This window comes from Typopeltis vanoorti, chromosome 15, assembly GCF_054136105.1.
Source record: "Typopeltis vanoorti isolate ZY-2024b chromosome 15, IOZ_Tvanoo_1.0, whole genome shotgun sequence".
In the NCBI taxonomy this organism is placed as follows: domain Eukaryota; kingdom Metazoa; phylum Arthropoda; class Arachnida; order Uropygi; family Thelyphonidae; genus Typopeltis; species Typopeltis vanoorti.
In genome coordinates this window covers 99,001,977-99,017,407 of record NC_143563.1, presented here as the reverse complement: position 1 = coordinate 99,017,407, position 15,431 = coordinate 99,001,977, and the positions used below count along the sequence as shown (strand labels likewise).

Here is a 15,431-nt window from a genome sequence, read left to right as displayed (position 1 = left end):
AGTGTAACACCAGAAATCATTGATCAAGTGCATGATATGGTATTGGATGACCGGCAAGTCAAAGTGCTTGAAATTGTTGAGACCATAAGCATTTCAAAAGAACGTGTAGGATATATTTTGCATGAAGAATTGCAAATGAAAAAGCTTTGCGCAAGATGGGTGACACGCTTGCTCACAGAAGTTCAAAAATGCACTTGCATGAAAATCTCTGAGCAGTACTTGGAGCATTTTAACAAGAATAAAACTGATTTTGTGTGTCGATTTATTACTATGGATGAGACTTGGATTCACCATTACACACCAGAATCCAAACAGTGGACAGAAGCCGGTTGTTCAGTGCCAAAGAAGACAGAGTCAGTTCCATCAGCAGAAAATTTCATGGCATTGGTGTTTTGGGATGCTAAAAGCATTTTGTTTATTAATCATCTTGAAAAGGGTAAAACAATAACTGGGGAATATTATTCCGATCTTTTAACCAGACTAGATGAAAAAATTCGTGAGAAAAGACCCAGTTTGCAGAAGAAAAAAATTGTCTTTTATCAGGACAATGCACCTGCCCACAAAGGTGTTTTGGCAATGAGAAAATGAAGGGATCTACACTATAAATTAATGGAACATCCACCCTATTCCCTAGATTTGGCTCCCTCTGACTTCTATCTCTTCCCAAAATTAAAACTATTCATTGCTTGGAAGCGTTTTCTTCGAATTAAGAGGTGATTGCAGCTGCTGTAGAGAGATATTTTGCAGATCTTACTGAGAACCACTACAGGGATAGGGATAATTGCGCTGGAGCATCACTGGAATAAATGTATTAGGCTTAAGGAAAATTATGTTGAAAAATAAAAATAATTTTGAAATTATAAATTCGTTTTTTTATTGTTAGGCCAAGAACTTTTCAGGCCACCCTCGTATATACTCTTAGAGAATATTAACTAAATACAGGAAAGTAAAGCATGAAAGTAAGAAAATAAAAATTATAGGCAGACTTTGGAAAGAAAACAGATGATAAAAAATAGCCTTTAAGTGGCAAAATGTTCTGGATAATACATACACAAGGTTGAAAATCCCAACAGTGCATTAGTACCCTATTACTGTGGCTGTGCTATCAAGAATATATATATATATATATGACGAGAATATATAATATATATATATATATATTTTTTTTTTCTAATATAATTTTATACTAATATAAAGAGAGAGAGAAAATAATAATATATATATAAAATTATTAAAGATATTGTTATATCTTTATTGCTTTAAAAAAAAAAAAAATATATATATATATATATATTAAATGTTATGTTTAAATAAATTAAATAATTTAATAAATTATAATTAAATAAAGTAAATATAAATTAAGTATAAAAATAAAGTATAAATTAAATGTAAATGTTTAAATGTTAATTTAAACCAAGCAGTTCTTTTTATACACACACACACTGATAAGTTCATGTAGTGATTATGCATACCTCTCTGTCTCATCGAGAACCCTCATAATATACACTTTCTCTGAAGATAACACTATAAATCCTTTAAATTCAGTAAGATCATCGAGAGATGGAATAATGATATCAGACTGGAAAAAAAATAAAATAAAATAATCAGAATTATGTTACAAACATGCATGTTCAAGAATCATCATCTATTGATTTAATCACCTGCATCTCATATATGTACCCATGTTTTATATATTCTGTACTTGCTCTGCAGTACACATATAGTGAAACTGGAATGAAAGAGAAAAAATAATTTAGCACAGCCCATGTGTAAGGATGACATTGCCTTTCACAGGGAAAGGATCTAAGTTTAATTATTGTCGTGATGAGAGGAATCTTTATATAAACTTTTACAAAGTAAACTGAACTAACCAGTCATACATAGAGACAGCAGGTTTCCATCTAGAAAAAAAAATCAAGTCTTTCCTCTGTGAAAAAGCAAACCAGTCAGAGAGCATAATGCATTTAACAGACAAAAATATACTATACATTGTGTAGTAAGTGAATGATATTTTATTTTATTTTATTTGTTATAGAGTGAGACCACTACCTTCATTACTGTAGGTCTGGAGTGAATGGAAAACATTCTGTCTGGCCAAGAGCAGTGCTTCCAGATTATCTAACCCATAGTACAGCCACAGTGCTAATATAAAAGTTATAAATATGGTATATACCATAGGTTTTATAACTTTTCTTAGTGGAAATTCACATTAAAAAAAAAAAAAAAAAAGGTGGATGGGTGAATTGTGTAGCACTCCCCTGCAATGAGTATCCTAGAACTGCATAAGAAATCAAATGTAATAATAATAAATATATATTAAAACTGGTGACAATAAAAGATGCATAGTAAAAATGATCAGTATTATAAATAACTACAATGGTTTAAAATCAGAGGTTTTTAAAATAAATATTTCTTCTACATGTCTCACTGTCTTTCATTGGTTAATACATCTTCAAAAAAGATTTCTAAGGAACATACAAAAAGATTTAAAATGCTTCAGCAGCTATCATTTTACAAATGATTGCTCCATGGGTCACTTAAGCATATCATTAGGCACATCACATACAGTCTGTATGTTATTGTGTAAAACTTGTAGGTGATTGCTAGCATAACAGAGGTCCTAAATAATATATACACAAATTAAAGACTTTCAGATGTCATGAAGTATAAAGTACTTGGTTTCTGTTTATTGTGCCAAGTGAATGATTACTCTTTTTTGTCTCTATTCTTTTCAACATTGCTTATGTGCTCCTTTTTTTTTTTTTAATAGATTTCAAAATTTCTCCCAGTTTGATCTATGTAGACCTTTCCACAGGAATAAGGGATCATGAATGCCAAGAGCTTCTGACCTAATGTTCAATCTTCACCTTCTCATGGTGCACCTCATTAGCATGTAACTACATATATACAGAACAAATAAGGATGTGCTGGCAATTTGGGATTTAGCCAACCAAAGCGCTGACCAAGAAAAGAAGAAATCATATCAAAAGCTCCTGGCAAGTAAGTCAGCTTGTCTTCTGAGGGAATACAGAGAAAAATGTAAGAAAGAACTGTGTTAAAGTAGCTAAACAAATCATGGGCAGACAAGTAAAAACAGGAAATTAATATTAGAAAGAAGGTAAAATACTCTGGAGGTTATTGAAAAGCTTAGAAATGGAGACAAGAGTACTTTAAAACAAATTAGAGGTGATAAAGGTGACATGAAAACTGAACATAAAGATATTCTAGATGTCTGAAATAATTATTTCAAAAAGACTGTTAAATGAAACAAGCAGTGACAGCACAATAGTAGAAAGCATTCAAGAGGAATTCAATTAGCTCGAAGTAGAAAAAGTCATCAAAAATCTGAAATGCAGAAAGGCAGCTGGAATAGATATCTGACAGTGGCTATAAAGCATAATTCAGAGGATCAAATTCTATATGATTGGAGCACACCTATCACATTCCCTATGTATAAAAAAGGGTGAAGAGATTAAGGCAAATTGCAGAAAGGAAGCTTGTAGAAGAATAAGATGAAGTTTAAGTCACTTAATTTTCCTACTGTTCTCTTAGTTTTATCTACTGACGATGTTTTGTGATACTAAAATATCTGTTAATTAATTCATAATTAAATATTCTACTTTATCAGCTATGATTATTGTTGAGATAATTCCTGGTTTAAAAATATTTTTAGAGATATCTCTGTTCTAGTGAACCATAACTGCCAGTTCAATGTAGCAAATGGTAAGACTTGGGATGAAAAGATTAGAAGCTGTGCATTCAAATATGTCCTGTAAAGATTACTGGATGTTGAAACGGTGAGAATTGGGGGATAAAGAAATATTATCCCTATTTACAGGCTTACATATGAATAACTTATTGTGCACAGATTTGGTTGTCTGTGTTTTGTGTGGATGAGGAAGTGGTGGAAAAGATCCAGAGTCAAGTGATAAAGACACTGACTGGTCTGTGGAGTGCTCTCATTAAGGATAGATTGAAAATCTGTGGATTACAAAATTTGGTTGATATGTGGAAATGAGAATATATGACACAGGAAGAAACAAATGAATCTGTGGGATACAAAATTTGGTTGATAGATGGAAAAAGAAGATATATGATATAGGAAGAAATATGAGGGCTGTTTGCTAAGTCCGTGCAAAGTCTAAGAGATGGTGCCACCAGTACGTATCGAGGTTATTTTTAATTGCTGGCAACTGTTGGAGGATCACACACTAAGTTTCAGTCAGATATATCTATTACTTTGTGTTTGGCATTCATTTGAATCGATCAAGTACCATGATTTGTGAAAAATGGATGAGAAAGAATTTCGTGTAGTGATTAAACATTACTTTTTGAAAGGGAAAACGGCTCAGGAAACCAAAGCTAAGCTTGATAAACATTATGGTGAGACTGCACCTTCGATTAGAATGGTTTATAAGTGATTTAGTAACTTTTGAAGTGGTCATATGAGCACAATTGATGCTAAACGTTCTGGACGCCATGTTGAGGTCACTACTCCAGAAATTATTGAAAAAATTCATGATATGGTGATGGATAATAGAAGAGTGAAGGTGAGTGAAATTGCTAAGGCTGTGGGCATCTCAAATGACCACGTACATAGTATTTTACATGCACATTTATACACGAGAAAACTATCTGCAAGATGGGTGCCGCGTTTGCTCAACGTGTGAACTGTTGCAAGGATAGCTTGAAGCTGTTTCAACGGAATCCAGAGGAATTTTTGCATCATTTCGTAACAGTGGACGAAACATGGATTCATCACTACCAGCCTGAGACCAAGGAACAGTCAAAACAATGAATTGCAAGTGGGGAATCTGCACCAAAGAATGCAAAAACCGTTCCTTCAGCAGGAAAGGTTATGGCCACCGTCTTCTGGGATGCTCGTGGCATAATCTTCATAGACTTCTTGGAAAAGGGCTAAACAATTACCGGATTGTATTATGCATCTTTACTGGATCATTTTAATAATGAAATAAAGGAAAAACGAACACACTTGGCAAAACAGAAGATTCTTTTTCATCCTCTATCCAAGTGTAAACAAGCAGTGTTTGTGTGTGACCTTCTGGATGTATAATGCATAACATTATACATCCAAAAGGGTCTGTGCATTGCATTGCATTATGGGATACTAAGGCAAATGATGAAGCTATTAGCTGTTATGCACAAGTAGCCCAGTGAAAACACTTCACAAGCAAACCTTGCTTATGCTAGGATAAAGGGTTAAATCAAGAATATCATTTCTTGGAATCTTTATTTAGAGACCTGTAGAGATAAAAAAAAGTTTGTTATAATACAACATGTGCTCTAATTAATTTGAGGGAGGAGGAAATTTATTCTACACCTCCACTGATTTTCACAATGACCTTTTTGGTCCTTCCTTTCCCTGATTCACTAGAAAACTTTTTAGATGCTTATAAAAATGACGTAATCATAGTAATAAGTTGGTATGATTGTAGATCCTTCTTCCTGAGAACTCTTTTCGAAATATGTTCTTTCTGATGAGAGTGGTTCATTACTAAATGAATCTTTAGCAATAAGACAAATGCCTGATATATTCACCGAGGTTTTATATTTTTCCATATTTCAAGTCTACATTTCTTGATAATGCTACTGGGACAACATCTGTAATTGCTCAACTATTGATTTAATTGTCTTAACACATATACATAAACTAGCTAATCAATAAAATATAAAAGCTCAACAATTGTATTAGAAATCATGGAGGCATCTTTCAAAAGTAAGTTATTGGTACAGATATTCTCATGTATATTATTATTATTATTATTAAGAGAGACCTCCAGGGAGTCAGAGACTCATCAAGGGAGGCCACATGCTACACACAAGCTATCATACTTATTCTTGAATTCATTCACACTGCTTGCACTCACAACATACAAAGGCAATCCATTCCAATCACACACCACCCTCTCTGAGAAAAATCTAGCGCTCACACCTTTCTTGGCAGACTTCATTCTCAGCTTCCAAGGATGCCCTTTTGTCCTTCCCAACCCTCCATAAATTGAAATCCTGTATGACTCTTTCAGAAATTTGTAAGTCTCAATCGTATCACCCTTCGTTCTCCTGTTTGCAAATGTCTGCAGTCTACAAATTTTCAATATGTCTTCATAATCACTATTCCACAATTCTCTCTCTCTCTCTCTCTCTAATATATCAGAATCACAATGGAAACCAAGAGACCAGACCTGTGCACAATAGTCCAAGTGTGGTCTTATCAAGACCTTGTAAAGGGGAAAAATAACATCCTTATCTTTACATTTACAGTCTTTACAATTACAGCACTGTAATTATCAAAAGATAATTACAGTGCTGAACGTTCGTTCAGCACTGTAATTATCTTTTGAGTTGCATTTGCAATCTTTGCCACATTGCCCCTGAACTTCAACTTCCTAGCTATTAACACTCCAAGATACTTAGCCTCATCAGTTTCTTCTAGCATAATCCCACCAATATAATACGACATTGGATATCTAACCATGCCGAAGTGAATGACTTTACATTTACTCACATTGAACTGACACCCATTTTCCCATGCCCATAATTCCAGCCTATTCAAATCATTCTGAAAGTTCTGCATATCAGCAGTATTCCTGATTACCCTACCTATCTTTGCATCATCAGCAAATAGCTGTATGTTGCTTGTCAAATCCTTCCCAATATCATTAATGTACAGATTGAACAACAGTGGACCAAGCACTGATCCTTGTGGTACACCACTTGTTACCTTAAACGTTGCAGACTCAGATCCTCCGTATACCACTTTTTGATATCTGTCAGTTAGCCATCCTCTTATCCATGCTAATATTATATAACCCAAACTCATTTTCTCCAATTTATGCAACAGTCTACCATGCTGTTTTCTGTCCAAATCCAAAAATCAGTATCATGGTATCCATTCACCTTGTCTAGTTCAATGGTAACTTTGTTATAGAATGTGAGCAAGTTGCTAAAACATGTCCTTCCCTTAGTAAAGCCATGTTGTTCATTCACTGCAAAGTAGAGATTTGCTGTCAACCCATTTCTGAATGCGAGCCCTAACCAATTTTTGAAAAATCTTCACCACCACTCCTGAGATACTAATTAGTCGATAGTTGGATACATCAGTCTTTGCACCACCCTTGTGCAATGGAATTACCACACATTCTTTCCATTCCTGCAGAATCTTCCCTGTTCTGTGACTCATATTAAACAGCTTGGTCAAAGGAATGGCCAATTCAGTTGAACAATCTTTTAGCACACATGCTGATATTTCATCAGTCCCTATTGCTGAATTCTTATTCAATTTTTGTAACAGCTCTAATACCTCGGCATCACACACCTGCGTTTCTTCATCTAGTGAAGAGGTAACAGTGAGCTCAATGTTGCATTCACCAGGTTGATAGCTTTTAACAAAATGGGCACTCATTAACTGAACAACCTCCTCTGTATCTGTAACCCTCACACCATCTGGATTTAGAAGAGTTATTCTTTCATATTCATTCTTTCTTTTACTTGCAGCATATTGATAGAATTGTTGTGGGTTGTCTTTAGCACACAGAGCCAGTTTCCTTTCATACTCAGACTTTGCTTTGCTTTCCATACGACAGTTGTGACTGTTTTAGCCTGCTGCTTATAACGTTCATAAACGGACGTCATCCTTATGCAAACGGTATTCCTTCCACATCATCCTTTTCTTATGGATCTCTTACTTAATAAGCTCACATCCATTTGACTCCTACTCTATTTATTCTTCAAACTCTCGGGACACATTCTGATATCGCATCATTTAAATATTGTTTAAATGCTTCCCATGCACTGTCAATATTCTTTCCATTTGGCAACCGATCCCATTCCACTGAACTCAGTATATTCCTCAGTTGATCATAATTTTCTGCTTTGTAGTTTCAGCATGTAGCCTTTTCTGAATGGAACATTTATAAACTTAGTCACTTCCCAAGTAAGTACTGCATGATCACTGTCACAAACCAGAGGCAGAATAGTTACGTCTTTAACTGAAACACCCTCTGACACTGTAATCAAATTAATATTCTTTGCCCTCGAGTTCCTTCTGTCACATGCTGCTTGAGGAAGATGTCCCACAACAGCTCAATAAATGCATTTTCATTCTTCTCATGAGATTCTACTGCTACCCAATCAATATTTGGATAATTAAAGTCTCCCATTATGATTACTCTTTTCGCACTCATCTTTTCTATTTGGGGATGCATTTCTTCATCACCAGCAACCAATCCACCAGGTCTGTAACAACACCCCACTATGTAATTGATTTTGTTAGATTCCACCTCACACCAGATGGCTTCAAACTCATTGCCACATGAAATACTGTTAACAGTAGTAGTACAATCATAGTCTCAACTCTAACTGGATTCAAGTAATCTGATATCATTAGCAGCACATCCCCCTCCTCTCTTCTCTATCCTTCCTAAAAATGGTGTGTGCTCTTGACACTCGATACCAGTTAGTAGGTCTGATTTTGATAGCCAGGTCTCACTAATACCTACAATCTGAGGTCGCAACATATTGACTAAGGCATCAAACTCTATCCCTTTGTTTCTGATACTCCTAGAATTCATGTACAGACATAATAATCTACCTCTTTGTTCTTTTGTATTGTTTTGTCTGACACAGTTGGCCAACTTGCAGATCTCTATTCTCTAATGCCTTACACACATAGACATCTTTGCCACATTTGAACACAAACCCAAAATCATTCTCTCCTCGTCAACATTTCCATGACAAAGCCCATTCACATCATTAACACAGTTATATAACATTGTCGCTCTTACACTCACATTCACACCATTCCTCCCTTTATAATTTAGTTTCCCTGACTCTCTGTTTCTCTGATTCTGTGTTAGGTATCATACCAGTTATTAGTTTTTCTAGATTCCTGATACCAAACGCATTCAGGTGTAGGCCGTCCCTCTTATACAAATCTAGTCTTCCATCAAAATCACTCCACACATCCAAAAACTTGCATCCATTCCTTCCACACAGCCTATGCATCGAATCATTTGCATCATGGCCCCCTCTTCTTAATTCATTTTTATCATAGGGAGGTAAAATACTGATGATTTTCACTTTCTCACTCTTTACTCTCGCTTCTTCCAACAACCCTTTCATGTCCTCTCTCATACTGAACTTATCGCTAGTTACATTGTTTGCACCTACTACAACTATGATTTCATTTACTTTTCTTTTCTGTTTTTATATAGTGTTTAGTTTATATATAGTGCAAAGGAATGACCAGAGTTTGAAACATCGTGTAGCAATTTGTTAATACAGAAAAACCTCCTTTAACGAGATTAATCAATCCATCAATTAATGTGCACTATACGAAATCGCATTAAGCGAATACAATAAGCAATAGGAATAATTATAATTCATCCATCAGTTAGCGTAAATTTGAAAAAAAAAAATGTACAGTATAAGCTATATTAGAGGATAAACTCATCAAAGTTACTAAAAATCAATTGCTTAAATTTTTATTTAATGTCTAAATATTTGTTGAGCTACTTTTTTACAAAAAAATTAAGTAAAGATGTTTGAATAGTGCTTGACTTTTTCATCTCATCATGCAATTTGCGATAGCTGGCAATCCCTTTAACAAGATTTCAGCGGACTTTGAAGTTTGCTTTGTTCCATATCAGGATCAGCATCAAACAAAATTTCCTTATCATGCTCAATGCAATTGAAAACTAGCTAAAGTTCTTTTGCAGTTAGCCACTTAATTGTAACATTCTTTCTTGTTTACACTCCTTATCTTCTTCTTCATATGCACACTGTTTTTCTAGTTGAAGATCATTCTCACTTAACTGTTCTGAATGGGAATTGAGCAAGTTTCTCACACCTACATTATTCAGTTCATTAAATGCAAGTTCTTAACTTGCATTTAATTAACTTGCATTCACTTAACTGTTCTGAATGGGAATTGAGCAAGTTTTTCACATCTACATTATCCAGTTCATTAAATGCAAGTTCTTTTCCAATTGTGCCGATTTCTCCAATTATGTTAGATCTTTGATTTTGCGCATGATAAACTAACACAGGCTTGAGTTTAAAGTCGCCTTCTGAATTGCTTCTTAATAAAAGCATAAGACTATCTTTAGATACTTTGTATCCTAGTTGAGATGCTTTAGTTTTTGTTGGCATATGCTTCCAAAAGAGACCAGCTTCATCAACGTTGAATATTTGACAATCATCATATCACTCACCTGAATTATTCTTTGCAATTCTTCAGGAAACTTGGCTGCAGAATCTTTATCACCACTGGCAGATTCCCATTATTCTTATGCTATGCAGTCCAGCTCGATTTTTAAAATGGTCAAACCATCCTAAACTCGCAGTAAAACTTTCACATTCCTCTTGAAATTTGGTCTCTTTCAATGATGTAAAAATATTGATAGCTTTTGCCTGAATATTGCTTGTACTATGAGGTATTCTTTTTGATTACAATCCTCAATCCAGAGTGACAGAAGATGTTCCATCACAATCATTAAATGGCTTCTATTTCGGGTGATCAGCATGACTAAAGAAACAGTAGCAACTTTTCCTTGTATTCTTTGTTCTCATTTAATATAGTATGAGCTGTAAACTTGCTGTATCCCAGGTCTTGTACAATCATCGTCTTACTACTGCCATTTTCATGTCTCTTAATGATTTCCAGCTTTTCCTCTAACGTAATTACTTTTCTTCACTTTTTATTACTGCAGCTTTCTTTATCAGTCTTTCTCTTTTCCATCAGGGGTTGAATATAATAAAGCCTTATGGTTATCTAAATTAAAGGCAAAATGAAGGAAAAGTGACTGAGCAAGAGAACAGAGTGTTTGCATGTGTGCTTGTGATGAAATAGTAGCATTTCACTCAATTGCACTTACTGATTATCATGCATATTGAATTTGTGTTAAGCGAGGTTTTCCTGTATATATTTTTGTTGAGATAATTCCTGGTTTAAATATATTTCCATAGACTTCTCCAGTGAAACATAAGTCTCTGTGTCCATAGTGAAACATAACTGTTTTATTAATCTACGATGTGCATGAATGCATGCACACGTTCTTTTTTTTTTTTTTTTAAATTGCAGATCAAGGAAAATTTACTAACCTCTATAAGTGCATCCAACTGTTCATCATTACCAAGGATTTTGAGGTCCAAATAAAGCTTTAATTTGTGGTTCATTTTATGAAAAGTATCATAATTTACTAGCTCTCTTGAATGTAGCAAATTCAAAAAAGGTGAATTTTCATCAACATCATCTTTAGTGAACAAACTTCTTACTTCTTGATTACTTTTACCTTTTAAATAAATTTTCAAAAGCTTTTCAACATAATTCTGAAATCCTGTTTATAAATAATTAAAAAAATCAATGTAATATTTGAACTCTTCATAACTGGTTTCATACTGACTTTATTAGTATGAAAATTCATAACTAATTAGGGGAAAAAATTACCCAAATAATTATGACTGCATGACATGCACAAAAGAATGTCTGAAAAGAGAAGCATTATAGAAAATTATCATTATAATCTGTGAAAGGGCAGAGTCCATTATCGAGGAAATTGGGACCATTACACCTAAACAAGGACAAACTAAAATAGGATAGAAATGTGTCCCTTCCAGTGCTTAAAATGATAATTTCCCATACTGAAAATAAATACCATGTAAAAAAAAAAAATAGTATAAAATTAGTTATTTATCTGCAAAACCACACAAATGATTTGAGAGATCTAGATTTTTCTAAAAAACTACTTCTTTAGATTTTTCAGAGAGTTTGGTATATACAGGGTGATTCAAAAAAATGGACTCAATTTCGTATGGAAAGAGGAGGTCCTAAAGTATGAAATACTACCACTAGAGCACTTGCCTAGGGCACAGCCATGCAGCAACGTCAGTTGTGGGCAAAATGGCTACTATGCAGCACAAAATTTTTTGCATTTGTGAGCTCATTAAAACCAAGTTGCAGACTGCGGTGCAGCATGCGTTTCATCGTTCGTTTCAACATTAAACCTCCAATGAGGAAGAGCATTTGTCGTTGGAATTATCAATTTGAGCAAACAGGTTGACTTGCTTGGGCTACACTCAAAAGTCTGTTGAATTCGTCTCACGTTCTCCTCTGATACAAGCGGTCTGCCCCGAGCTTTTTCCCTTACACAAACATTCTCTGCTAGTAGGTCAATGTCATCAACGAATCTGAGATTATCAATTTTTTTGCCACCATCTGATACCACTGTTTTCCAATGCTACGTTTATTACATATTCCAAATATAGGTTAAAAAGCATCGGCAAAGGTATGCAGCATTCATGCACATCTCTTTCCATTTTGAAAGGCTTGCTATAGTTGTCACTAATTTCTATTAATATTTTTGAGGAATGGTAAAGAGTTTTAAGTAGGCATACTATTTTATTATTTATTCTATATCACTTCAGTATTCTCCACAATGCCTCATGCCATACTGAATCAAAGGCTTTCTGTATTTTATTATGCTCAATATATTTTTCTCCAGTGATATGTATTGTAAATAAATGATCTATTGTACTCTTGTTTTCACAGAATCCTGCTTGGTTCTCTGAAAGTATACTTTTTATATCTTCCTCACTATCCTGGAGAGTAAGATTTTTAGGACAATTTTGTTTGGATGACTGATAGTTCTATAATTGTTGCATTTTGTACTATTCCTTTTTTTTAGGAACAGGAATAAGAGCAGAGGTGCACCAATCTTTAGGTCATGATTCATTGTTCCACACATCTTGACAAATTTTGAATAGGGTATTCATGGCAGATTCGTCCCCTTGCTTTCATTAGTTTTGAAGTCATTCCATCTATGCCTGCGATCTCTCCTTTCCCATCTTCAAAGAATTAATTTGCTACTTCTACTTCTTCTCTTAAAATAGGGGTCTCCTTCATCCAATGTTATTTGTATTATGTCTTCAAGGTTTTGATTATCAAGAATATTATCTTCTGAGAAAAGATTAGCTAAGTAATCATGCAATGCTGCAAGATTTCATCCTTTCCAATCAAAAACTTGCCATTTTTCATCCTCAATTGACCAGTGAGTGTTAGTGAAAGGTTTGTTAATCTTCTTATCATTTGGAAAACTCTTCTAGGGTCGTTTCTTTTAGTTCCTCTTCAATCTTTTCACATTCATTCAGAATCCAGTTGGTTTTAGTTGTTTTAATTTTATTTCTTATTGCCGAAATGAAGCTTATTAGCTCTTTATATTTAAGTAACTTAATGGTTGCACCTCTTTGGAAACTTGTATAGCAGAGTATATAAGTTCTTTTCGCTATACACTTTGGTATTATGGTATAGCTACTCACTGATGAGGCCTCAAAAAAGGCTGAAACAGGTCTGGGTAGTGACCTCCCCCCATAATGTAATAACAGCATACATTTCCTAGGAAATGTGTTTTTACATTATAGAAAATACCTAAGAATAGCGATCTGAACTTTCCCCACCTTTGCAACAAGTTGTCCGATATTGTACTACGTACTAGGGTCACTTGCATTAGCTCACGCTAGTTTAGCTCATGATACTTTATAGTTTACTATTTACTATATTCGGCATGAAACTCTCTGATTCCAATCTTTGAGTTTCTTATTCGGTTTTAAAACAATGTGAATTTTATATCCCCTTAATTTAAAATATTATTTCTTATCATTTTGTTTCGTTCTTTATATTTTTCCCTGCTATCATTATCCTCGTTTATATACTGGATTTTAAGGTATTCCTTTGATCACAGAGTTGTAAAAAATCTTGCAGGGTTTGATTATCCTGCAAGATTCCTATCATGGTGTCAGATGCTTCTAAAATAGCTTTGGAAAATAGTTTGTATTCAGGGAATTAGTAATGGAATTTATATTATCCTCTGATATGAGGTCATTCCAATTTCTCAATGCTATCTTTTTCTTTATTTTTGGTTACCTTTTATTTGTTTTTAGATTCAAGATAGCAATAACCATGATGTAATCACAGCCAATATTGCCTCCTGAGAAATACGTAGTCTTAAGAATGTTAACTGATGTTTTATGTGTTGTCTGAACAAGTATATAATCAATTAAATTGTAGCCAAATCCATTTGGTGAAGTCCATGTCCACTTTCTTGATAGCTTATGAGGACATAAAGAAGTAGTAATTGTTAAATTATTCTGAGTGGAAAAAAATCAATAAATTTGTAAGCTCTATCACTAGTCTCACCAAAACCAAATGCACCACAATGAGGGAGAAAATTTCTTCCAGTATCCATACCAATTTTTGCATTCCAGTATCCTTGGACAATGAGATAGTCTTTAATTGGGATTTATTTTATCACTGAGTTAATTTGTCCACAGAAGTCATTACAATAAACTCTTTATCATATAAAGAGTTTATTGTAATGTAGACGCATGGACTTGTATTATTGTTACATTTCTTGTTTTTTTTCCTTTAAGTCTGACAAGAGCAATTCTGCTATTTACAGGTTTAAAATCCATCACATATCTTTAGAGTTTCATGAATAAAAAAAACAATTAACTCCCTCTTCCCCTCTCCTCCTCGTGTTCCTAAAATAAAGCAAAAGGTTGCTCTCACCTGTAACCAATTCTCCTGCTTGTGGCCATCTGATCTTAAAAAAATATCATGACAGGCCTGAAAGTTCATATTATAGTAGCTTCTATGACATTTCAGGTATCAACCATAAAACTTCTCCTGAGCTGTAGAGTTCTCTTTATTGGTTCGTATCCTACCAGTAGCATGCTTTCTACCACTATACCTGGAAGTCCAAGAAGGTGGCATGGTCTTTGTTTGTCTGGGCAACAAGTGAACCAGTATAGAATGCCGTAAGACTGTCTCCATAGTGTGATATGAGTAGATATAGACAGGTGGCACCTATCTCCTCTCCTGTTTTTAGCTTCTAGGTAAGGTAAATACTGGGAGAAAAGGAACACTCCCACTGCATAAGACAAAAAAGATAAAATGGAAAAGATTCCCCCCCCCCCCTTGAATACTCTAATAGGATTGGGGTAAAAGGAGCTAGAAGAACAAAATTGACAAATAACATAACAGATGTATATTACATGAAGTAAGGCATCGTCCAGCATCAGGTACCTTGGGTTTGCCACTCCTGTACTCAAGACTTTAGTGAGTCCATGAGGAAGGGCTCATTTTATTGATCAAAAATCAATCATGACCAAAAATCCTAAGGCAGTAGAGTGTTGCATGTAAGCAAGTGGTTATGGAGGAAGATTGAGCCTGTGGATGGTTTCTTGAACAGATGGAGAATACTGGTGAAAGTAAGCTCTTGCCCTACCCACTGCAAGCAAGGAAATATTTTTAGACTTTTCCGCATATTATTAATTATCGTGGATGTTATTATTCAACAGATACACAGTATTTTCATAATTTTGGAGGATTTTAAAATTGATCATAGTAATTTCCA

General features: G+C 34.4%; 1 protein-coding gene across 15 annotated transcripts in view; it reads right to left on the bottom strand.

Moving 5' to 3' along the window:
- The window catches only part of LOC150099022 (uncharacterized), a 589,139-nt gene that overhangs the window by 89,795 nt on the left and 483,913 nt on the right, over window positions 1-15,431 (bottom strand). For all 15 annotated transcript variants that reach the window (XM_090405631.1, XM_090405632.1, XM_090405630.1 and 12 more), the window contains 2 exons: window positions 11,122-11,312; window positions 1,473-1,579 (listed from right to left, as the gene is read on the bottom strand). In XM_090405631.1, the coding sequence (XP_090261757.1) occupies window positions 1,473-1,579; window positions 11,122-11,312 (298 nt within the window). The remainder of the gene's footprint in view (window positions 1-1,472; window positions 1,580-11,121; window positions 11,313-15,431) is intronic.